The 24,784-nt window shown below is 36.6% G+C and overlaps 3 protein-coding genes across 3 annotated transcripts; 2 read left to right on the forward strand and 1 right to left on the reverse strand.

Annotated features, from left to right (window-relative positions):
• The first annotated feature begins 4,447 nt into the window (after positions 1–4,447).
• On the forward strand, positions 4,448–7,734 carry LOC148928530 (receptor-like protein kinase THESEUS 1). The gene is made up of 2 exons (XM_089057519.1): positions 4,448–4,588; positions 4,779–7,734. The coding sequence occupies exon 2, from the start codon at positions 4,867–4,869 to the stop codon at positions 7,375–7,377; it is 2,511 nt and encodes an 836-aa protein (XP_088913645.1). The 5' UTR covers positions 4,448–4,588; positions 4,779–4,866; the 3' UTR covers positions 7,378–7,734.
• Positions 7,735–11,964: 4,230 nt separating this feature from the next.
• Positions 11,965–18,159, forward strand: LOC148928531 (ADP-ribosylation factor GTPase-activating protein AGD5-like). The gene is made up of 11 exons (XM_089057460.1): positions 11,965–12,165; positions 13,219–13,277; positions 13,489–13,579; positions 14,865–14,919; positions 15,006–15,096; positions 15,200–15,431; positions 15,845–16,055; positions 16,229–16,407; positions 16,641–16,883; positions 16,973–17,031; positions 17,722–18,159. Exons 1-11 carry the CDS (start codon positions 12,115–12,117, stop codon positions 17,873–17,875), a joined length of 1,425 nt encoding a protein of 474 aa, XP_088913586.1. The 5' UTR covers positions 11,965–12,114; the 3' UTR covers positions 17,876–18,159.
• Positions 18,160–19,375: 1,216 nt separating this feature from the next.
• Positions 19,376–21,639, reverse strand: LOC148928532 (B3 domain-containing transcription repressor VAL1-like). The gene is made up of 8 exons (XM_089069966.1): positions 21,374–21,639; positions 21,093–21,174; positions 20,842–20,940; positions 20,593–20,729; positions 20,290–20,389; positions 20,037–20,211; positions 19,737–19,815; positions 19,376–19,597 (listed from the first exon to the last, which is right to left on the reverse strand). The coding sequence occupies exons 1-8, from the start codon at positions 21,511–21,513 to the stop codon at positions 19,591–19,593; spliced, it is 819 nt and encodes a 272-aa protein (XP_088926092.1). The 5' UTR covers positions 21,514–21,639; the 3' UTR covers positions 19,376–19,590.
• Positions 21,640–24,784: the final 3,145 nt, after the last annotated feature.

Raw genomic sequence — 24,784 nt, forward strand, 5'->3', positions numbered from 1 at the left:
CCAGTAGGTAAACTTCTTGCCCACTTGCACATTGAACAACTGCATCGACAGGGATTTTACGTCAGCTTCGCTGCGACCACTCTCAGCAGTGCGCATTTGGTTCTCGTTTATACCAATGAACTTCCGGAGAGCTGTAGTGATCCTGCCGAACTTCTTCCGAATCTGATCGGGTGTACGGTCGACGCTTCCCGACGGTTTGAATTGATTGTACACCACCAGGACTTTCCGCAAGAAGCATAAGTCGGTCTGATCCGTGCCAACTATGCATCTGTCGTCACCGCGTATCATGCCCTAGCAATAGCAATGGACTCATTGTCTGTGTACAGAAACCCTCGTCGACCACGACCGCCATCGCCTCCTCCGCGACCGCCGCCGCCGCCATCACCTTGTCCGTGACCACCGCGGCCACCTTGCTGCCTGCCGTTGCCGTTGCCGCCACCTCGCGCGGATCCTCTGCCTCGCCCGCTGCCGCCCCTTCGCCCGCCGGTGCCGCCGCCGCTTCTTTTACCTCCTCCTCTCCCCGTCTCTACACGACCGGGCGTCGGCGTCGGGGTATCAGGCGACCCCATCAATTGTTCCCATGTGAATCTATAAGATTCATCAAGCGGAGATTGACTGCTCTGGAATAGGGAGGATTGGAATTGAGACGAGAAGTTTATCGCGTCCATGTTGGGTCGGTAGTCGCCCGTCCCCGGTTGGGTACGACCCGCATATCTCTGCTGATAAGCCGGGGACTGACCCCGGTTTTGGGGTGTTTGTTGCCACGGCGCCGGCGATGGCGGACTCAACATCTGGGATAGAGGAGGGGTGGTACTCGATCTTCAGTGTTGGGGAGGTGGAAAGCTCCCCTATCCCGAATCTCCATAACCGGGATCGTCTCCGCCTTGCATTTCACAAAAATTAAATTGAAGGGAATAGGGTAAATTGTGTGTGAGAGTAGAGTAAAAATAAGATTTGAATTTTAGGTATATATAGAAATAATTTCGAATTTTTTTTTTTTTAAAATAAAAATCAGAAATTAGGGGGAGCCGCGGCCCGTGGCCGCTGCAATAGGAGGGCCGCGGTTCACGCTCAAGCACCGTGGCCAGGCCACGATCGTGGCGCTCTCGTGGGCACCCCCCCGATCCCCGTCACTATAGGGATCCGCGGCTCGCGGCTCTGGCGTGGCCCGGCCGCGGCTCCCCTATAGTGGATGCTCTTATATGCCATGCCCACTTCCACACTTCCAATTTCTAATACTACTGTACTTACTTAAGTTATCACTCGCAGCGGAACCAGAAACTTAATAAGCTGGGACTGAAATTCAAACAGACTATATTTTTTACTTATGTACCTTAAAATTAGATCAATTCTATTTAAGGTTTTTTTTTTCTGTCTAATAGAGTCCTATTCTCCACTCATAATTCTTCAATCACTTTTTGTTTTGATCTCTCTGTTATTTTAGTAATTGTGCATTAAAACTCATGTTCTTCTAAAAGTAGTCTATTTTTTAAGAACAAACTGAATATTAATATTAAGATTGAGATATTAACTTATACTATAATACGGAGTATATTTACAATTTATAGGAGACTTTAGATAACAACAACAACAACAACAACAACAACAACAACAACAACAACAACAACAACAACAACAACAACAACAACAACAACAACAACAACAACAACAACAATAATAATAATAATAATAATAATAATAAAAATAATAATACAATGAAATTAATAAACCTCCATTCTCATATTCACACAAATCATAAATTACAAATTAAAACCTAAATTTATGACTATTTAGTTGCAAAATTAATAAATTTAATAATAATTCGCAAATTACTATCGGAATTTATATAAATGCAATTCTAAATTAAACAAATAAATAAAGCGCCGCTGCAATTCACTATCTCTAAGAAATTAGTTTTATAGTTAAATAAAAATCAACATTTATTTAATCAAATTAGAAAATCACAACATATTTAAATAGATTTCAATTTAATTTTGATTGGTAATTAAAAGTATGTTTTCATTTAAATATGAGTAGTACTCCCTCTTCCCTTTTAATCCTCACTTTTCTTTTTAGTTTGTCCCAACCAAGATGACTCATAACTTAAAATGGAAGCACATTTATCTCTACTTTATTCACTCTTTCTTACTTTACTTTTTCTAATCAACACACAAATTAAGTTCCATAAAATCTCGTGCCACCCAAGGAAGGAGCCATCTTTCTTGGACAGAGGAAGTAGTATTTAAGGAATAAAGAATCTGACAACCAATATTAATAATGTTAAAAAATTAAGAAAATTTGTTAGATTGAAGAGAATGATTATTAACTTATAGGTCCCTTTACCCTAGCTATAGTTCTACCCACTTTAGTTTTTAAAATTTCTTCACATTAGTAAACCCTCCCTTCTTCTCTCTTCATCTTCACATAGACATTTCTGGGCTGCCATGGCGGGGAACTGAAGCTGGCGTCAGGAGAGCACCCGCAGGAGCAGGGCCTTGGCCTACGCTGCATCCGTCAGTGCTTATCATATACTCTCTCCGTCCAAAAAAAATAATCTTATTTGTTGATGACACAGATTTTAATAAGATATTGGTAAAGTAATATAGAGGAGAGAGTAGCAAGTCTGGGTTGAATCGATGTTTTACGGCGAGGAGGAACTCGTCCCAGTCCTTGTTTTCGACGTTATCTTCCCAATAGCTCATCTAGTCAGCTGCTAGATCGTCAAACAGTGCGGTGGCAGATTCAATGGAGTGAAACTATGATTATAGAACTTTTGTATTTTGCGGATTCAACTTGTGTTTATAGAACTTTTGTAGTTATCGTCGTTGATGCCCGGTTTTGAGTTTCGGGTGTGTCTCGACATCAAAGTCAAGAGGTTTTTTAATGATCGATGATGACAACTTCAATACCAAAAATGGATTTTCCAATACATACAATTGTAGTTGCTCTTAATATGTGATGAGAAAAGGTTTATAAATGAAGAAAATAAATCACTTTTATGGGATAAATCGTATGAAAAGAAAATGAACAACTAAATTAAAATATAAAAAGAAAATAAACAAGTGAAAGTGCATGGTCTCCTCCTCCGTGACATTACGGCGTGAAGAAGGTCCCACGCTACCATTACCACCTCAACTCAACAGCAAAGCTTAAACCTCTCTGCTCCCAATTATTAATGCCAAAAACATACTACTTCTTGTTAGGTTTTAAATTTAGTATTTTAAATTTAATGAAAGATTACTTAACAAGAGAGCACTTAATAAACTATAATATATTAATATTATAATCATTATTTAAAATAAAAATAGTGTAAGTAGTTTAGGACAAGTAGAAATAGAATAGTCCGAGTAACATGAGACATATGAAGTAATATAAAGTTTATCGTATATTACACATTGTTACTCAAAAATCCATACAATTGCAGTGTGTGTATTTTTACAACAATTTTCTTGTTAAATATACAAGTTGTCATATTATTATTGTGTGCGGGAAATCATAGGGTTTTTATCTGTCCCAACCCAATAACTTCGTGCATGTTTATATAGGTTATCATGTCATGCAAAAGAAATGTCAGCCCTACTATTGTTAATGATAATAAGTTATTATAGGAGTACAATTTAGCTTGACACAACACGATAGCGACTAAAAACTGATATTACAACCTGATATTACACAATAAAGTATGATACTCCGTAAAGCACAATTAAAACATATTTAAAATGATTAAAACTTTATCATGATTTAAATTTTTAAAAAAATTAAAGTATAATATTTTTTGTTTAATGGAGTAATAATTATTAAAATAATAATATTATTTCTTAACGGATAGTCCAACTCTAATTCAACCCGAAATTATCAAATTCTTATTGCGTCGACATTATAAGTATCCAATTCCGAAAATTGTGTGTTCATGCTGGATTAATTTTGTGTGTGTTTGTATCAGGTTATCGTATCGTGTAAAGAATTATCAGTCTTTTAATTATACTGTGTGGTATATTTCAAAATTGACTTCAACTTGCAAAAAAAATAAGCATTTTTCTTACAGGTTGTCATATTATTATTGTGGGCGTAATAATACCGTGTGGTATATTTTAAAATTGACTTCCATCTTGCAAAAAACACATATTATTGGGTGGAACTATGGAAGATTAGTGCTTGTTTTGTTAATGCGGTTCGCAATATTTTTAATGTAAAATTTTTAATATTAACCAATAGTCCTAATTTTCCATGTATGGGAATGAGTAAATATTTGGTGATCCAAACAAATTGAAATGTGGCATATATTTGGACTTTGAATTCTTCAATTATAATTAGCTACATGCCAATGAAAATGTGTACGGACCACCAAATTTTGTTTTTAATTAAATTTGTGCAATTAAGTATCTTACTAACCTGATCTAATTATTTTTTAAACTTCTCTTTTTCCCTCAGTAAATTGACAGCCTATTGCACAGCCTGGAAAGCGCTGGTGCAGCTCGCATAAAAAAAGCACCACTGCTTCTTAATTTCTAGTTTTAATGGTGTCGGAAATGCGTTTCACTTTTCGCCTCGTCACTGCAACTCCTTTTCAGCTTCTTCGTTAAGTGAGGTAATTCCGTTGTTAAAGCTTCGATTTTGTCTCTTTACTGAACTTAAAAATTTGTCACATTGTCCTTTCCATCAACAATTGTGTGCATTTATTGCTCTTTTCTTTTGTAATCATATGTTGCTGCGGTTATTTTCTGTGAATTTTTTTTCTGCAATTTTATATATGGCTGAATAGATCTGCAAATCCCTAGGTTGCATCAATTTTGGCTGAGGAGGAAGTTTGGGAAGTTGTGGAATTCCAATTTTGATTGAGAAATCTGTTTGGAGTGGAGGAAAGCTATGGATATGGCTGTTGTTGTAGCTGTGTTGTTTCTCTATGTTGTTGGTGTCAGTGTGTCAATGGCTGCATTCACACCTGCTAATAACTACTTGCTTGCCTGTGGATCCTCACAAAATGTGATCTTTCTTGGCCAAACATATGTTCCTGATTCAGTTCAATCCTCCGTTGCTTTGAAAAGCCGTGGGGATTCTTTTGTTGTCACCTCCAACTCCACTGCTCCCTTCCCTATTTATCAGTCGGCTCGAGTCTTCAGGAGCACGGCCTCGTACAGATTCGATATAAAGCGACAGGGTCGACACTGGGTTCGCCTCCACTTTTACCCTCTTCCCGGTCAAAATCTGACTTCTGCTTCCATCACTGTTGTGACTGAGGATTTTGTGCTGTTGCATAACTTCAGTTTCGATACCTACAAGGGTTCATATCTCTTCAAAGAGTATGCAGTTAATGTGACTTCAAACAGCTTGCTGGTCACGTTCATTCCTGCGAATGGCTCTGTGGCCTTTGTCAATGCCATTGAGGTCGTGTCTGTTCCGGACAGCTTGATTCCTGACCAGGCGTCTGTCGCGCCATATGGTCAGTTTGATGGCCTTTCTGGGCTGGCTTTGGAGACCATCTATCGGCTAAATATGGGCGGTCCTCTGATTACTGCTCAGAATGACACTTTGAGGAGAACTTGGGAGAATGATGGCAAGTATCTCCATGTGAACAGCTCTGCCTCAAATGTTTCTGTCGACCCTTTGAATATAAAATATGGTGATGCTGTTGCACCCGAGATAGCTCCTAATTATGTCTATGCTACTGCTGAAACCATGGGAGATGCGAGTGTGTCGAATGTGAACTTCAACATCACATGGGTCCTCCAAGTTGATCCTAGTTTCTCGTATTTCTTGCGGGTGCATTTCTGTGACATTGTGAGTAAATCTCTGAATAGCCTGATATTTAATCTATACATCAATACTGATATTGCTGTGGGGAGTCTGGATCTATCGAATAAAGCAGGCAATTTGGATGTGCCGTATTACACAGATTTCGTCTCCAAAGTTCCTGAAGGTTCAGATACTCTCACATTAAGCGTTGGTCCTGACATTAATGCTGATTTTCCAAATGCCATATTGAATGGTCTTGAAGTCATGAAAATCAGCAATGAAGCCAAAAGCTTGACTGGAAGCTTGCCCGTGGATACTCTCCTTGTGCTGCCTCCCAAAAAGCATAAAACTGGTGTCATAATCGGCTCTGTGGTTGGTGCTGTGGTTGCATTAATCCTTTGTGGATTGTGTTGCTTCTGCTTGGTGGCTCGTAGGTCGAAGGAAGCCAACCAGGGAAGTTCGTGGCTTCCTCTGCCCATGTATGGAAACTCTTTGACCATGACAAAAATGTCCACCCTTTCTCAGAAGAGTGGTACAGCCAGTTGCATCTCGTTAGGTTCCTCCAGTCTTGGCCGGTTCTTCACGTTTCAAGAAATAATGGATGCAACTAATAAATTTGATGAAGGCATGCTACTTGGTGTTGGTGGTTTCGGAAGGGTGTACAAAGGAACTCTGGAGGATGGGACTAGGGTGGCTGTGAAGAGAGGGAATCCGAGATCCGAGCAAGGTATTGCTGAATTTCGAACTGAGATTGAAATGTTGTCCAAGCTTCGCCATCGTCACCTCGTGTCACTTATTGGCTACTGCGATGAGCGGTCTGAGATGATTTTGGTGTATGAATACATGGCAAATGGGCCCCTCCGGAGCCATCTCTATGGAACAGATCTCCCACCTCTTTCCTGGAAACTGCGTCTGGAAATATGCATCGGTGCAGCTAGGGGGCTTCATTACCTCCATACTGGAGCGGCTCAGAGCATTATTCATCGAGATGTGAAGACAACCAATATACTCCTAGATGAGAATTTTGTTGCAAAGGTGGCCGACTTTGGTCTGTCTAAAACTGGACCAGCTATTGATCAGACTCATGTGAGTACGGCTGTCAAAGGTAGCTTCGGATACCTTGATCCCGAGTACTTCAGGAGGCAACAGCTCACTGAGAAATCAGACGTCTACTCATTTGGCGTGGTTCTCATGGAGGTCCTCTGCACGAGACCAGCCCTGAACCCGGTTCTTCCTCGAGAGCAAGTGAATATTGCCGAGTGGGCAATGACCTGGCAAAAGAAGGGAATGCTGGACCATATCATGGACAAGAATCTTGCAGGGAAGGTAAACACTGCTTCTCTCAAGAAATTTGGTGAGACAGCGGAAAAATGCCTGGCCGAGCACGGTGTTGATAGGCCTTCCATGGGAGATGTTTTATGGAACTTGGAGTATGCTCTCCAGCTCGAGGAGACAACATCAGCCCTCATGGAGCCTGATGATAATAGCACTAACCATATCCCTGGCATTTCTTTAACACCGTTGGAGCCATTTGACAACAGCGTAAACATGATTGATGGAGTTAACTCAGGAACTGACGATGATGCTGAAGATGCAGCCACCAGTGCTGTTTTCTCTCAACTAGTGAATCCCCGTGGCAGGTGAACAACGAAAAAATCTTGATCTCGTTTGCATCTCTGCGATGGGTCACTCTGAGTGGACTCGACTTTTGGATTGAAGATGACCTGCATACTATGTACCCGAGCATACAAAGGTGATTGCAATTTATTCTATTGTTGGAATTCCCTCATTTTTCCCCCTTAATAATATACAACACGAGTGTCTGCAGTAAGGCAGTATATAGTTTGCTGGGGCAAATGTGAATCCAAGTCTTGTTTGCATAGCCCAATCATATGTATCTCTATATTCAATTGGATTAATACAATTTATAGCTAGCTTCCATTTCCTTCTACAGTCATATTGTACTTTGTTGAAATGAATTATAAAGCAGAAATTTTTTTATTGTGTATTCTTAGTTGCTGTTCGACCAATCTGCTGTAGCTTTTAAGCCTAGTAATTGAATGAAGCTGACCATGCCTTCAGCTCTAGTCGACAATAAAAACCAGGCCGTTGGGAGAAGAAATAATATACTTATAAGGAAAACAGTGTTAATGGCTGGATTTATATAGTATGGAGTTGGTGATGAGCAGGTTCTTACACTTGGATTTTATTGTATTTTCAGAAACAGTAAATTAACAGTGAGAAACTTTTAAAAAAGAAAATCCACAAATAGAAAAAGAGTAAATTGATATGAATGTATGTGCTTATAGTTTAGATAAAACAATAGGAATCTTCTCAGACATAAAGATGATATCCTATGGTTTATGGACCGATGGTTGTCTCTTTATAAATATTGCTGCCAAAGGTCCAAAAGAAGCCTTTGTTAGAAAAGAAAAAAAAGGCAAGAACCAAGCTTGATGCCAGTGAATTAGTGAGCATCATCTTGGTATGTTGGTTAAGTTGCATCAGCTACTTACGTGTTGTATTATGTACTAATAAAATTTGTAGTTGATTTTTGAACCTAGTAAGGCTGCATTGTTTATGGGTTGAGGAGATTTTGAGTAGAGGAAATGGTTCATTTTGGTAAACACAAAAACGACAAGAGAGGTTGTGTAGTCATGGCTCCTGCCCAAGGTTGTCGGAAATGCTCATTGCTCCTGCTGTGGAGGTAGAAGACAGCGTCGTCTGCTCCAATGTCGTTGCAACTTGGCGTCCTAGTTTAGGGAAGTTGTTAAAACAGAACATAAAAAGGGGAAAACTATGTGTTTAATGTGATTGGAGATACGCAGTTGATGAAGCACGCCCTTCGCTACTCTTTCCTCATTCTGTGGAGGGATTATACCGTTTGGAAAATGGAAAGCCAAGCTAATCAGGAATGCTTGACAATATCATAGTAATAATGTGGAGTTTAAGTGTGCATCAACGAACTAATAGTTTTTCTTATATTTTATTCAATGATAGACTTCACATTTTCCTAACAATTCTCTAGCTGATACTAATTCAAAAGTAAACAAGCCATGTGACGTAATGAAAGTAGATATTGTTTTCCTCATATGTGTGACCATTACTATCATGCCACTTGATGATGTAACAAAGTAAAAGGAGTAATAAATAATTTATATGACGCGAATAAGAAGAATGTTATACTAACTGTTTTCCTACATAGATTGTGGATGGATTTAGGCTTCGGTAAAACATTTAAATTATAGAAGAAGTGAACAAATAATTTAGTACTGCTACTACTTAGTAGTTTAGATAAAGTTTGGAATTATAAGTAGGAACAATTTATTATGCGAACCAAAACTAACAATTTTGAAGACGCGTACCTATAATAACTTAGGTGCAGAACGCGTTGGAAAATAAACAACTTTTTCATCCAAATTTTTAAAGTTAAAAGTGCTGTTATATGTGCTACACGACATTCCATCCACCAATAGAATATTTGTTGTTTATTGGACAAAATTTTTACCTTTTTTCAGTTGAGAGATAGGGCTGCTTCAATTGATGTTCTATAACATTTAAAGAATTGTGTATTTGATGTTTAATTTGAGTTGTTATATATAATTGACTAGTCGTTGGATTTTTTATTGTCTTTGAACTTTTATTTTACTTACTTGTTTCGATGTTTCGATTATAAAATCAATACTGAAATACTGTTATATACTACAATTGTACTCAAGCACTTCTTGTGTGTTGATATATCAGTGAATGTACTAGTTATGGTTGTTTATTAGTCTTTTAAATTATTCAAATTGAAGTTAAACTTTCCACAATACAAATTTGTTAACATTTTAATTACAATTATGCTACTAGAATGTAGTACTAGTAGGTTTGAAAGTGACGAATACTCCCTCCGTCCCACATAATTTTACACAGTTTGACTTGACACGAGTTTTAAGAAATGTAATAGAAAGTGAGTTGAAAAAATTGGTGGGATGTGATAACTACTTTTTAAGTATTGATTTTATAATAAAATGTGAGTAGAAATGAGTTAGTGGAATATGAGATCCACTACAAAAAATGGTAAGAGTGAAATGGATAAAATTATGTGGGACGGACTAAAATAGAATATTGGGTAAAATTATGTGGGACATATGGAGTAATTAATTATAAACCTACCAGCTAATAATTTCATCCCCGAATCCTCAACTACTGTTAGGTGTAACTAGTACATATTGATTTATTACATATTCAATAGTAGACGGACAAATTGTACATATTAACACATAATACTATTACATATTCAATCATTAGTAGACGGACAAATTGTACATATTAACACATAATACTAATGAGGATTGTTGTATTGTTAACTCATAACTTAATTGCTAACTATAATTAAATAATAGTCATTAGATATTCAAATTAAGGGCTTAGATCATTAATCCTTAAATGTCAATACGATCAAAGAAAAACGTCAATAAGACAATAGGATTAATTCCAAAAAATATCAATAGGGGTATTAATGTCAATTAACTACATGTTTAGTTATAACTAACTTTTAAAAGAAATTCCAAAACTTTGAATTCATATAGCATACATCAAATTAAAGATAATTTCATAAGGATTCCAACGATATCCTACATGCAAATGTTCCGACGTCAAAATTTGAAAAAAAAATTAAATTGTTAAATTTTTTTCGTACAACAAAAATGTCAACATACTATATAAAATATGTCAATATAATACACGTAGAATGTCAATATAAGCAATGGGTTAACATTCTAAAAGCATTGTGTTGACATTCTCAAAGCATTGTGTTGATATTTTTGAAACATTATATTGACATTTTCATCCAAAATCCTAATTTGGAGTTTTTTTTTTTATCTTTTTTGATTTTATTAATAAAAACGAAAATTACACGTGGCAAATTGTAGACCTCGCGTTTTCTAAAATCCTATGACCTTAAATTAGCTATAGTTAGTAATTAAATGATAAGTTAGCAATTGATATTTTCACTCCCCTAATACTAATGTACTCAAATACTACAAAAAATTTCATCTTTATTTAATTGAAGAACTTAAAATTCTTGCAAAAATAAAGGGTAATAATATTAATTTGAAATTAAGAGTAAAGTTGTTGGAGGAAGTAGCTATGATTTCTTATATTGTGTTATTATTCATTACTCAGTTTCAACTTTGAATCTCCCTAACTGAATGACTCCATTCACATTAAAATATCCATCAAATTGAATTTTACATGTATTTCAGCTTTAATGTGTGTATAATAAATGAGTATCAATGTGTTTATTGGCGACGGATAATACTACATGTATCGGTTGCTGTTAATATACAGTCGTTTAGCAAATCATTTTTGTTTAGAACATTTATTGGAGACTACTATTTTGAAGCATGATATTTGGATATTATATCTCGAATTGTTTTAAAACATGTGGTGGATATTGATACGAATATCATTAATTCACTTTGGTAGCAAATGAATTTTGGGAGTTGTTTTCTTCTCTTGTTTTATCTTGCTCTCTCTTTATTGAGGGTCCTTTCAATCAATTAGCAATTAGTTGCAATTCTAAATTAATCAAATCTTGCACACAAAATCAATATAAAACATTATACTAATTGCTAAATTAACATGATCGTAGTCATTGTTTTGTTTTCAAATTTTACCGTGATGGTAAGCGAACACCAAATTAGACTGTGAGTATGATTTTATTGATTTGGGAGTACTCCGTATTATAGTACTCCCTCCGTTCTTTTTGCTACAAGGGGCGTTTTTCCATTTCTATCTGTTCCATAGTAATAGAGTCATTTCCCTTTTTAGTAAAAGTCAACACATTTTTCCACACCTGCTTTACTCTCTCTTACTTTTTTCTATTTTCATCTCTCTATCTTTTTCATTTTCCACTTTATTCTCTCCTTACTTAATTCACCTAGTATAACTTTTTTTAATCTCCGTGCTGAAAAGTTTTGCTTCCATTACAATGGAACGAAGGGAGTACAAGATTAGTAAAATTCAAGTTTTCTACATTGATTTATAACGTACAATTATAAACGCCACCACCGTCCACCAATAAATAGATTACTATATATATACAGTCACATATATTATTTCTATTATAATACTTTAATTTAGAGGGGAAAAAAAATCCATTAGACATAACTACACCACATAATTAAATCGGAAAATTGCAGTAATCCAGAAAAAGATAAATAAACACATTTATTTAGAGACAAATAAAAAAGTCAATTGAGAAACAAACGCCGGTGTGCATTTTTTCTCTGTGATTTCCATTCTCATTCAATCTATCTCATCGAAGAGGGAGAGGAAGAGATCGCTGCTCATTCTCTTCACCCTTCTTCTCCCCGCGGATTCGGAATCATCACCATGAATGAGAAGGCCGGCGTATCCAAGGAGCTTAACGCCAAGCATCGGAAGGTTCCATTTCCTTTCTGGATTTCAATTTTCCCTATTTTTCTTTCGATCTCCTTTTCTTCATATTCAACCGGTTAATTTCAGCTAATCTGGATATGTTCTACTGTTATTTACGTCGTTTTTTTATTTTTTTTGCGTTTATAGACTATTGAATCGTCTGATTCGGTTGTTTTTTGGTTGTGATTGATTAGAAATACGCGTTTCTAAGGTGCTTGCGTGGTTTTTGTTTCCAGATGCGTTTGTGATAAATACTGTTCGGCTTTGGTTCGGTTTATTTTGATCTCGATCTAGATTTAGATTGCTGTTTAGCTGGATATCTGTGTCGCTTTGAGGCTGGTCTGTTGATGAGTAGATTGTGCCCATCGTCTATTTCTTGTGTAGCTGAAACTGTATTGGTTGCAATTCAGGGATGGAATCATGTGAATTATTGCTTGATGAGAAGAAACTTAATCTGTATGGAGTAACTATTTTAGTTGTCTTTCTCTTTAGATATGAAGAGCTAAGATATTTGAACAATTTTGTTTGGAGTCAAATTGGTTGTAGATTCTATTATATACAAAAGCAAAAGCCAGACCAGTTTAAGTAATTATTTCTGATTAAGTTTTTGTATCTTGTAAATAGTCAGATTGAATTATGAAAACCAAAATCACGAGCTGTTATACTGGCAACAATCTAGATCTGGATGTTACTGGAGTTGTAGATTTTTAAGAAATAATGTAATGCATTTCAGCCTTGTGACCTTGTCATAGAAACCTTTTACAAGGGTTGTTTAATACCTATAGACAACAGTTTAGATCTGGATGTTGCAGGAGGAATAGAATTCTCAGTTTCTAACAAATAATGTAATGCATTTCAGCCTTGTCATATAAACCTTTTACAATGGTTGCACAGTAGCTTTTGAGAAGGGACTTTTTTGTACTTCTGGGGTGCCGATTCTATTATTGTCATGCTAAAATCTTTTGGTTAACTATATGTTTATTTCATGTAGAATAGAATCCGTGCCCCCCTCTGTTGTTTTCTCCTGTGGGTTGACATCAATTATCTCTGTTCTGTCAGATTTTGGAAGGACTTCTTAAGTTACCCGAAAATAGGGAATGCGCTGATTGCAAAAGCAAGTAAGTATTTATGCAAATTTTCAAAATATTTTTTTCTGAATCAACTAAGTATGGGAAATAATGCAACACGTTGCCTAAGTATATTGTGCACCTTATTCCATTTTGTAGCTGGGAAAGTATACCTTCTGTTTTCATGGATAATAACAATAACATATCATTGATTTCTTATATTCTTATTTTGGTTAATTTTCTTTTTCCGTTTGGAATGCAGAGGTCCTCGATGGGCTAGTGTGAACTTAGGCATATTCATATGCATGCAATGCTCTGGAATCCACAGAAGTCTTGGAGTGCACATATCAAAGGTGACATTTATTAATTTTCTCTTACTGGTTTACTCATGCAATAATGGCGATGTTTATTTCATTTCTAATTCTAGATGTTTTTAGCTTTACATTGCTCTTTGTTTTGTTACCACCACCAGAGTTAAAGCACTACATGAGATCATCTGACTTATGCATCTATTTGTAAGCTGCACTTTGACAATCTTTCAATCACAGCCGTGATTTAAGCTAAATGTCAGATTTTCTAAGCATCACTAGTACAATATTTTTAGAAGAAACCAAAAACATTTGGATCTCTGTAATTGGTGATGCTGTGTCACTTTAGAATACTTGTTTGAATTGTTTCTCAACTGGTTCTTTAATTCCAATATACTCCCTCCGTTCCATTGTAGTGGAGTCTGTTTGCCATTTTGGTACGTTCCATAGTAGTGGAGTCATTTCCCTTTTTAGTAAAAGTCAACACATTTCCTCTCTCTTACTTTACTCTCGCTTAGTTTATTCTGTCTTCATCTCTCTACCTTTTTCATTCCCTACTTTATTCTTCCTTCACTTAACACAGTTTTTCTTAAATTGCGTGCCGATAAGAAACGCCTCCAGTACCGCAGAACGGAGGGAATATTATTATTAAATACTAGTGATTTTTGTGTATTGGAAGTAGATAATTTGCATTGTCGTAGTTTTAGTGATCTGTTAAATTTGCACTAACCAAAAAATGAAATTGAAGGCTGCATAGAATAAATTTACTGCATTATGAAATTATGAAATATGTTAGGACTTGGCATTTCTTGATATTCTATATTGGCAAAGATTGACTTATTGTCTCAGATTTGCATTTTGTAATTGGATGACATTTTCACTGGTTCTTATCTAGTGAAAGTGGAGCTTTTTTCTTTGCTTTTATTTTCATTAATTTTGAAATTATGTTTTCTTTTATTTGGGAAGGGGCATTAATATAATTTAATATTTTCTTTACAGTGGCGTTATTGATTAACTCTCCTACATGCATGTTTCTAAACAATGAAACTTTTTATGAGTTGTGGCTAACCTAGCAGTCCTGACTTTTTCCAGTTGTTGTTTGTGGATCTTTTTCTTCAATTGTAATAACAAAGATTTTTCGTCAGGCGAGTTGTGGCTAACCTAGCAGTCCTGAATTTTCCCAGTTGTTGTTTGAGGATCTTTTTCTTCAATTGTAATAACAAAGATTTTTCGTCAAGCCCAATATAATTTCTCTTTACTTTGCTGCATTGGTAATAGATTTTGAATGCTACTTGTGGTTTGTTTGTTCATACGTTTTGTGTTTTTGTAGGTGAGATCTGCTACACTTGACACATGGCTTCCTGAACAGGTTGCATTTATTCACTGTAAGAATTCGATGCATGTACCTCTTTGGTGATTTTTTTTAATTCTGGAAGTAATGTTTAAAATTATTCTTCCATCGTGAATGTAGCTATGGGAAATGAAAAGGCAAACAGCTACTGGGAAGCAGAGCTTCCTCCGAATTATGATAGAGTTGGGATTGAGAATTTCATTCGTGCAAAGTATGGGCTTCTTATTCTGAAGAACTTTCATTATGCACATGCATTACATATGCCAGGCGGGTACCAAAAGCTGATCATGTATTTTCTGTTATAATCTATTAAGGTATGAAGATAAGAGATGGGTATCAAAGGATGGGAATCTGAAGTCACCTCCTAGGAGAACTGAAGAAATAGTTTCTGTCCAGAGGCAACGACCTAGTGATAGAAGTGGGCACGGACATTTCAGCAGTACTGGCAACTCTTCTGAGAGGAAGAATGTTCCAGCACCTAGTACAAGACAAAGCATTCCTGCTGTCAGAATGAGTGTGCCTGTGCCTCCTAAAGCTGCAGAACAAGTATGTCTTCTGGCATACATTTGTTTTATTTTCTTTGGTTTCTCAGCTCTCTAGGATATTATGAACATATTTTTGTACATATTTTTGCAATGGAGTTCACCAATATATTTCAAGCAACTAAACTCCCAATTGAGCAATGTAGCTTCCTACGAATATATGTGATCGTGGAAGGGAAGGGATAAGCTATCAATCTTCATTGATATCCAAGAAAACAACTAGCCGTCTTGTTTCTAGCTATATCCAATGTTTGGAAAAGCAATGGAAATTTGATCTCCTACACATTGTGTTTTTAAAGCTATTGTTACTGTTCCAACTGACTGCGTTAATATTTCTTATTTAAAGTATCATTTATTGATGCCCTTTAATCTGTTGAAGTTTAAAATGAAGGCCCTTATTTTTCTTTCTGATGATAGGTAGCTCCAGCTCCAGCTGCAGTTACTGAGCAAGTGGTTCAGAAAGTAGAGACAGCTCTGACTGCTGAACCTTCAAAGCAGGTTGAAGAGAAGATCTCTCCCCCAAAAGTTGATTATGCAACTGATCTTTTCAACATGCTTTCTATGGATGGTTCTGGTGAAACTACTACTGGAGCTTCCAGGGACGATAATACGTGGGCAGGATTTCAATGTATGTCTGAACTATCTTGCAAATTTTGGTGTTGGATTCCAGACATGTTTTCTTCTGTCCTGTCTTTTGTGGGTTGAGGAGGGGGGAGGGGTGGCTTCAAACCTTGAAGAAATTCATACCATCTTTGTATTTTGCAATTTGGCTGCTGTTCATGTTTCTGTTTGTAACTGCAGCTGCTGATGTGTCGTCCTCAACAGAAAAGACCACTCCAGCAAAACTTGATGAAAACAAATCACAGCCTGCTTCTGGAATTGAAGATCTTTTCAAGGATTCACCACCAATTGCACCTAGTTCAACAGCAGTGAATCCCCCAAAAGATGTTAAAACTGATATTATGTCTCTTTTTGAGAAGGTATGTCTTGTGCCGGATTCTTGAGATGTATATTAGTCACACACCCCTTCCAGGCACAATCAACCCTGAAAAATCCTTAAGATAAAAAAGGTTCATCTTAAATTTTCAAAAATGAAGTATAAGAAAGGCTAGAATTTTATGATGATGAATGATCTGAGAGAAAACTAGACTTTCATATTGCTATTATTGCTGTCCATTGTTTGACCTATCTTTTTTGCTTTGTCATGTTGCAGTCCAATATTGTTTCTCCATTCACTGCTCACCAACAACAACTTGCTATTCTAGCTCAACAACAGTCACTTTTAATGGCTGCTGCAGCAAATGCTTCTGCATCAATGCCAAAAGCTCCTAACAACACACAAGTAGGGCTTAATGGTACCAACTTGCCCAACCAAAGTTGGCCAAATGCTGGTTACCAGTTCCCTGGAATGATGATGACAGACGCTCAGAAAGCTGAAATAGTGAAGTATATGCAGGTAGAAAATAAGTGATTTGTGGTGATATATATTTAAAAGTTCAACACACGGATGTACCCATGTTCTTGTTTTTTATGCTCTTTTAACAGATGGGAAATATGGGACCACCTCGACCAATCGGAAATTCTTTTGCTCTCCCAACATCCAGGTATGTGCGTGAAACATATGCGAAATATTTAGTCTAACTTTTTTCTTCTGGGAACATGGTTTGGATAGAGTTGTCTTACTGTTTATCAATTATTCTGGAAGATGCATTTTGGAATATGTATCTTCATGACCATGTATTTCTACGAAGTTAAATAAAGTCCATATTCTCCCACCATATCCTCCAAAGATATAAGATGACATGGTTAACGTTTACTTGTAATTTCAATGAATATTCAACAATATAGCTTTCAGTAGCATGCTTTGTAAGTTTGTATATAAAGCCCCATATGCAATGTAATTTGCATAAAATGATCTACTGCTCTCTTACTCTATTTAGTGATATATAATGCGAACTATGATATATCTGTACAACAATGGAATAAAAATAAACTTTCCTTATCTGCAACTGTCTAAATTACTAGCTTCCATAGATTCTCTTAAGTTGAGTATGTAAATAATAAGCTTATTGATATGTTATACTAGATTCTATAGATGAAATATGACCTCTGCACCAAATGCAAATTCCGACTTCTATTTGAGACTTGAAGTTTCTTCTCTATTTTTTTTAAGCTCATGTTCGTTCCGTGCCAGAGAAATAGAGTCATGTCACTTTGTATATTTTTAAAGCTGTTTTCAAATGTTCAATTAAAGCTAGGCAGTTGAAACTCATGCCGCTAACTTCTTCATGCAGCCCGTATGCAATGGGAAATAATGCATCTAGTAATGGCAGTATGCCTGTAGCTGGCCAACAACAGAATGCATCCTCACTTTCATCCGGTTCTTCACAATCAGGAAAAGAGTACGATTTTTCCTCCTTGACGCAAGGGTTCTTCACAAAACATTGAACATGGAAACGGGTATTTGGACCTTCCATAGCACATTACACAGTTATTCACAGAAATAGCAGCTATTCAAGTTCTTTTCTCCTGTATTTGGGGGTTGTAAACTATTGTAGGGGAACGACTTGAGCTTGAAGGTGTGTCCGAGTAATAATTTGGTTAAAGATTGTGATATTCTTTACTAGCATCTTTTGTATACTACTATATGTTCTTTTGAAATATTGATCTGTTGATCATGAAGAAAAGACGAAGCGGATTAGTGTAATATATGTAGAATATTGTTTGTTCTATTCTTGGTGTGCTTTAAATACTTTTGGGACTGATTGGATTTTTAATCACTCCTCTACTAACATCTGAGATTGTGACCTGTTTTTTCTTCTTTCTTTTAAGAAACTAAAAGACCTCGTTTTCTAACAGAAATTTAATGGTCAAGTTTATGATGTTTTTTTTAGAGTATTGAAGGAACCACAAACGCTGTATAAGAGCCAGATGAATCCAGAGTAGATGATGTTCTGGTTCCTGATATATACTATTCCTTTCGTTCCACGGTAGTTGATGTGTTTTTTTTCAGCATGCAATATAAGAAAAACTATGTTAAGTAAAGGAAGAATAAAGTAATAAATGAAAAAGAGAGAAAAATGAAGAGAGAATATAGTAAGAAAGAGTAAAGTAAGAGAAAAGATGTATTGATTTTTGCTAGAAAAAAGAGATACTAGTACGAAACATCCTAAAATAGATGTCACAATAGATGGAGTATCACATTTCTTTAAAAAGTTATCTTCACATCAATATATAAAATATAATTTCTCTCTTCACTAAATGTATAAAAACATATCCTAAGATCATATTACATCTATTCTAGGATGGAGGAAGTAGTTTGTTTTGTTCCACATAGACACTGACATCACACCATTTGTAACTGGGGAGGAGGAGAGCGCTAATTATTTACCCTTCGTCCCAACTAAGTTGGGTCGTATTCCTCTTTGAGATGTCTCAATAAAGTTGATTCATTTTATTTTCTGAACAAAAAAAAAAACCAAACATGTAATCATTATTATTTTATTTCGTCACTTACTTTACTCTCTCATCTTTCCTACTTTATTCCTCTCTCCTACTTTTTAGCACAATTTCTTAATCTCCATGCCCTAAAGTTTTAACTCAACTTAATTGGGAACGATAAAGAAATTGAGAAAACACAGCAAATTTAGGGGCAGCCTTTATCTATCTTAATGAATTCTAATATCTCAAAAAAACAATTCAATTTTCGAGAAACTCCACAAATATTTATAGCAATATTCGAAATTAATAAATTCCAATTAGAAAAAATTCATTTTGTAAGTGATGGAAGTAAATGAAATGCAAAATTAAGAATAAATTTGCATTTTTCTGGAAAAAACATTGATTTCGGAAGAATGAATCAATTAATGATTTCAAAATATTGAATTGATTATTGAAGTACTAAGAAATGTCCAAAATGAGTATTGAAATTGCAAGTAACACGTCAAATTCAAAAAGGAACAATTATCATTAGTTTACATAATACTCCACTGAAGTTGAGCCACCAGGAAATACTATATACAATTGAAGTATTTACCATGTAAATTTAAGAAGACAAGGCTGACAAATTTTAAAACAAAATTCTCGTAGACACAATCGGACAATCCTCGGTGTCCAAGAACACATATATTTACAATCTTCAGCTGCGGCTGTGATAATCCACACTAGATTCTGGGAAGAAATGAAAACATAAAGAAACCAATGAGTGGCATTTTAGAAAAGTTGTCATTACACTAGACCATTTTGTTAAGTTATGTTGTAAACTAGAAAAGCGTTGAACAATGCTGGTTTTAACAGGGAAAGGCCATACCTTTGGAGCTGTGGGCTACCAAGCATCTTCCTTAATCCCATCACCACCTTTCCTCCTGGTTCCACTCGATAAAACGTAACTGCAAAAAATTTTCCATTTTCGGGATTAGAAGACACCTTGGTGAATGAGAACAATGCTACGAGATAGTTCAGCCGGGTAGTATCAAACCAAGAGATTAGGGACTAGTCTGACTTTGTCAGTGTAGTTCTAATTGATAATCATGATAGCAAGTTATGGTATTAAGTTTTTTTCCTTCTGGCATTTAGACTTTGCCGTCCAACAAATGAATCGCAAGCGTACCTGTATCACCTGACTGACATTTCTTCGATATCATATAATCTCTGAGCCCCTCCAGAACATAAATCCTGCTTCCACCATCAAGCCAGTATCGATAATGGAACTCCCACTCATTACCATCAATATCTTGTATTTTGATGCGTAAGCCATGCAAGCCAGAAATATCAGGGAAAAAATTCTGGTTGAAACCAGATAATCAATGGGACAAGAACTAATATGCAGAGCAACTGAAATGTAACTTAGAAGTAATGCTCACCTCTGCACATGTTTGCGGTATAATAAGGCGTGCTAGTTTAAGGTCAGCGTCAGCAGCAGATAGTATCTTTTCAAACAGAGGAGTGACAGTAGCTTTAGGGCTTATAGAGGGTCAAGGATCATTTTCATTATTGCCAAGATAAGCAAACATAAGTTTTAGTCTTAGTATTTTGACAAAAAGATCATAAATTAAGACAGTATGGGATCAAAGTTTCAAAGCATTAAATGGTCCCTAGCTGAGATCAGATGCATATACATTGACTAGAATGCAGCAACAAATTCAGAATACGGTAAAAAAGGATACTTTCGAGAGATTTTATGTAGTTCTGAATCAGCCATCCAAGGCCAGTACTGGGCTTCAACTGGGGCTTGCCCAGATGATTCCAAACGAGGATCTCTAGCTCTTACCTCAGGTTCGAGAGACAGACATCGCTTACGTGCCTGGAGTTAGAACTAAATTAGATTCTTTAAAAGTCATTTCCAGAGCAGATAGCAGCATTAGTCTCTCATGCACTAAGGATGTAAATTAGAACGAATTTCAATTTTGTCGTACCAATAGAAAATTCAACCTTGAGCACTCCATGCATATCACACCACCAAAGTCCAAGAGCAAATGAGTGCCGAAAGATACGATACATCCACAGTGAACTAGCTGTATTCAAACAATGACAGCATTAACACAGATGCAGGGGACAAACCATGTTAATTACATGTCTGATAATATAATTAATTATAAGAGAAAAGCAAAAAAACAAAAAACAAAAATGGCTGATTTTGTAGGAGTAACAGCTTGGATGAGCTGACCTTGCCACAAGATCCACAGTCCCTCCAACCATCATCATTTGAATGAAAGGTCTCGCAGAACCTTCCATCATCATATAAACAACTAAAGAAAACAAAATTAATAAGAAAAGTATCACAATCAACATGTATTTACATCAAGGCAATTTGGAAATGACTAATGGATAACACCACAGTTGTGTCATGTTATCACACAAAATATGCAATTAAAAACTTATGCAAGCTAAAATACATGAGAAGCTCTGTTTATTTTCATGATTTGAACAAAATGCGTGTGTACTGACGCGCAGCGGGGGCAGAGTGGAGCGAACTCGCCACTGCGGAGGCGCCAGCCGTTTCTGAAATTGGCGGGACTGAAGGTGGAATCCTGGCACTGGAAGCACGACATTCTCGACGACGAAGAAGAAGAAGCAGCAGAAGCCATGGAATTAGAAAACCCTAGATTGAGATTGAGATTGAGATTGAGGTTGGAATTGGGGGGTTGCAAAATTAAATTACAGTCAATGATTGGGTTAATTTGTAAATAAGGGATAATTGAGCAGATTCAATTATTCATTATGTGGTATACATAACTCAATCTCATCCAAATCCTCTGTTTTGTCATAGTAATCATTATGTGGTATACATACATGGTGTAACTCAATCGAATTCAAATCCTCTGTTTTGACATAGTAATTCATTTATTCCATCATTTATTCAATCATTCTACAAGTTTCGACCAGTTCTACAGCAACATCCGATCCAAATCGAATGTCTTTGATTAAATTTCGAAGTTCAATTTTCTGTTTTGAACTAAATTACGACTTCACCAAATTAAGCTATCTACTCCTTCAGAATTTGCTTAATACATGCTCCCTGATGGATGTTTGTATTGAAATCCAAGGTAATTTTCATTGCGTGTTGGTTTGATGATTGTATCATGTATAATAATTTCTGTTATCTTGTGATGATTGATAGTTTTTGGTTTTGTAATTTTATGTTGATAGAAAATTTTACTACGTGATTCTTACTTTCATTTATAATTTTGGTTTGATGCGATATAGTATTTGACAAACAACTGATATTTGTCTTCGGCACAATTGATATAATTCTATGTTTCAAGTATAACTTATGGAGCGTTTGGTTGGTCAGTTAGGGCTGCTAACCGACCCATTTCTCAAGTTATCCAATGTTTGGTTCGTCAGTTTCGGTAACTCCATGGCCTGAGTTTTGGGCCAAGGCCCGGCGAAAGATCTTGTTTCTTGAGTTAGTGAAACTTGGGGGTTTACCTCATTTACCGTTTCTGCATCTGTGAGTTACGCGCATCTGGAGATGAAATATCTCAAATGACCCCAACGTTCCCAATTTCCCCTTCAATTTACAATATGAAACCTAATTGAGCATTTCATTCTTCGCGACGGAGAAGACAAGGGCGGCGCTTCCCTATTTCCCCTTCAATTCACAATATGAAACCTAATTGAGTTTATTCATTCTTCGCGACGGAGAAGACAAGGGCAGCTTCCCTATTTCCCCTTCAATTCACAATACGAAACCAACTCAAATCTCTTCCTTCTTCGCGTCGGAGAAGACAAGGGCGGCCATATCAGCGACGAGCAATGTTATCAAATAGCGGATATGGCGGTGCCATGGCGCTATGGCATGGCGTTCGGTGGGGGAAACGCCATAGCACTATGGCGCTGCCATAGCACCGCCATATCTGCCATTTGACAACATTGCGTGTACTGCATTTAGGAATGGGGCATTACGCAAGAAACATGGGGGTTAGAGTTTTATTTTATGATTTATTAATTGCTTTAAGAGTTTTAGATGTTATATTTTTATTATTTTCTAATTTTGGAATTATATATAAATATATAAGTATTATTTTATTTATTTAATTATTGACCGTCATATCCGCCATATTAAGACGCCATATCCCTATGGCGGTTTTTAGGCGAACCGCCATAAGCCGCCATACGAGATTGATAACATTGGTGACGAGGTAAGGTTTTTCTCAATTTAGCTTCGACATATTCGTGTTTTCCATGGGTTCCGGAAATTCACCCAAAGTTGGGTCGGAAATTGGTATAATTCAGCAATAGGATGCAAAATGTGTGTATTTTTCAGCAATGTGAATATGTCGAAGGATTCAAAATGCCTGCAAAAATTGGATTATTAGCATAATCCATACTTGAATTTTATTAGCAATGTGTCGAAGTGTGCAAAATGCCTGTATTTATGAGTACCTGAGCAAAATGCTTGTATTTATGAGCACTTGAAATTTATCAGCAATGTGTCTGAAGTGTGCAAAATGCCTTATTTATTAGTACTTGACTTTGAATTTATCAACAATGTGTCGAAGGGTGCAAATGGTTGTATTTATCAGTAGTTGAATATTTTTTGGAAATTTAGTGCACCCTAGATACACGAATTTACACTCTATTATTTGTCCAATTCTGTGTGAATATTTATTTGTCCAATTTTTTTTGTTTCATATTTTATGTGGTCAATAGATGAAGCTGGATTCAAATCTTGAATTATTATTCTAGAATGATAAGATTGCATGATGTTGGAAGAAGATCGCATAGAATTAGTATGAGATCACATAAAATTAGGAGAAATATTGTGTAATTGATTGGGAGAATATTATACCAAAAATACATTGCTAGCCTATAAATATGTAACTATGCATTATACCGTTCAGTGAATAAGAATGAACCCTTTCTACTGATTTCTACATGGCCTCAGAGCAAAAAACACGATCCTAGGCTCAGAGAAATCTCATCATAGCCAATACCAATTCTCGACCTTTTTTAACCAAAACCAAATCCAGATAAACCGAACCCTACAACCAGAAAATGTCAGACACAAAAGAAGATACCAAAATCAATCCAGAACAAACGATAAGATTGAGGAATAGCAAGAACATCACCATTGCCTTTAAACTAAATGACAAGAACCATCCCCTTTGGTCACGACTGATCAAAGTGAAAATTGGAGGCCGAGGAGCCTACTCATACATCAAGAACGAACCACCGAACCCAGGGAGCAAGGGGTTCGACGTGTGGGAGGAAAATGACTTGGTGGTATTCTCATGGATAGTCGACAACATCGAAGACGACATTATCGCCGATTTCGCACATCACCAAACATCCAAAGCGCTGTGGGACAGCCTGGCAGTGACGTTCGAGAACAAGGCGGACCGATATCTCATCTACAACTTGGAAGAACAAGCAATATATATCAAACATGGTAATCTGGATCTAGAAACGTACTACCGAAAGATTCACGGGATGTGGATCATCATCGATCGATGCCAAAAACAACCAATCAGCTGTTGTGACAAAGGAATCGACCAATTCCGAGTACACTCCAGTGAGAAAAGGCTGATTAAGTTCCTGACGGGATTGAATCAGAAATATAATTCAATTTGGCGAGAGATTCTGAAGGAGGAGCCCACCCCATCAGTTGAGGCTGCCTATGGAATGGTGAAGAAGGAGGCGGCTCGACTCAACATCATGCCACCGGCATCCTCTCCACCAACCGGAGGAGCTCCTGGAATAACCGATTCATCACTTGGGGGGGGGGGGGGAGGGGGATCGAACACGGACTCACCGCTCAAAGTCAACGCCCATCAAACCGCACTGGTCAGCCACCACCGCCGCGCCCCGCCGCTACCGGCCGTTCGGGAAATCGGCCGGACACCTCCAAACTTT

Source organism: Salvia hispanica, chromosome 4, assembly GCF_029641045.1.
Source record: "Salvia hispanica isolate PSC_SH4W2 chromosome 4, Shi_PSC_v1, whole genome shotgun sequence".
NCBI lineage: Eukaryota > Viridiplantae > Streptophyta > Magnoliopsida > Lamiales > Lamiaceae > Salvia > Salvia hispanica.

Bases quoted from the DNA above. Each gene is read 5' to 3' on its own strand.
- LOC148928530 (XM_089057519.1), top strand. From the start codon at position 4,867: ATGGATATGGCTGTTGTTGTAGCTGTGTTGTTTCTCTATGTTGTTGGT.
- LOC148928531 (XM_089057460.1), top strand. From the start codon at position 12,115: ATGAATGAGAAGGCCGGCGTATCCAAGGAGCTTAACGCCAAGCATCGG. The intron at 13,580-14,864 runs GTGACATTTATT...GTGTTTTTGTAG, and splicing joins TTGGAGTGCACATATCAAAG to GTGAGATCTGCTACACTTGA. The intron at 15,097-15,199 runs GTATGGGCTTCT...TAATCTATTAAG, and splicing joins GAGAATTTCATTCGTGCAAA to GTATGAAGATAAGAGATGGG.
- LOC148928532 (XM_089069966.1), bottom strand. From the start codon at position 21,513: ATGGCTTCTGCTGCTTCTTCTTCTTCGTCGTCGAGAATGTCGTGCTTC. The intron at 20,390-20,592 runs GTATCCTTTTTT...ACCCTCTATAAG, and splicing joins CTACATAAAATCTCTCGAAA to CCCTAAAGCTACTGTCACTC. The intron at 20,212-20,289 runs GTGAGCATTACT...GGTTTCAACCAG, and splicing joins TACCGCAAACATGTGCAGAG to AATTTTTTCCCTGATATTTC.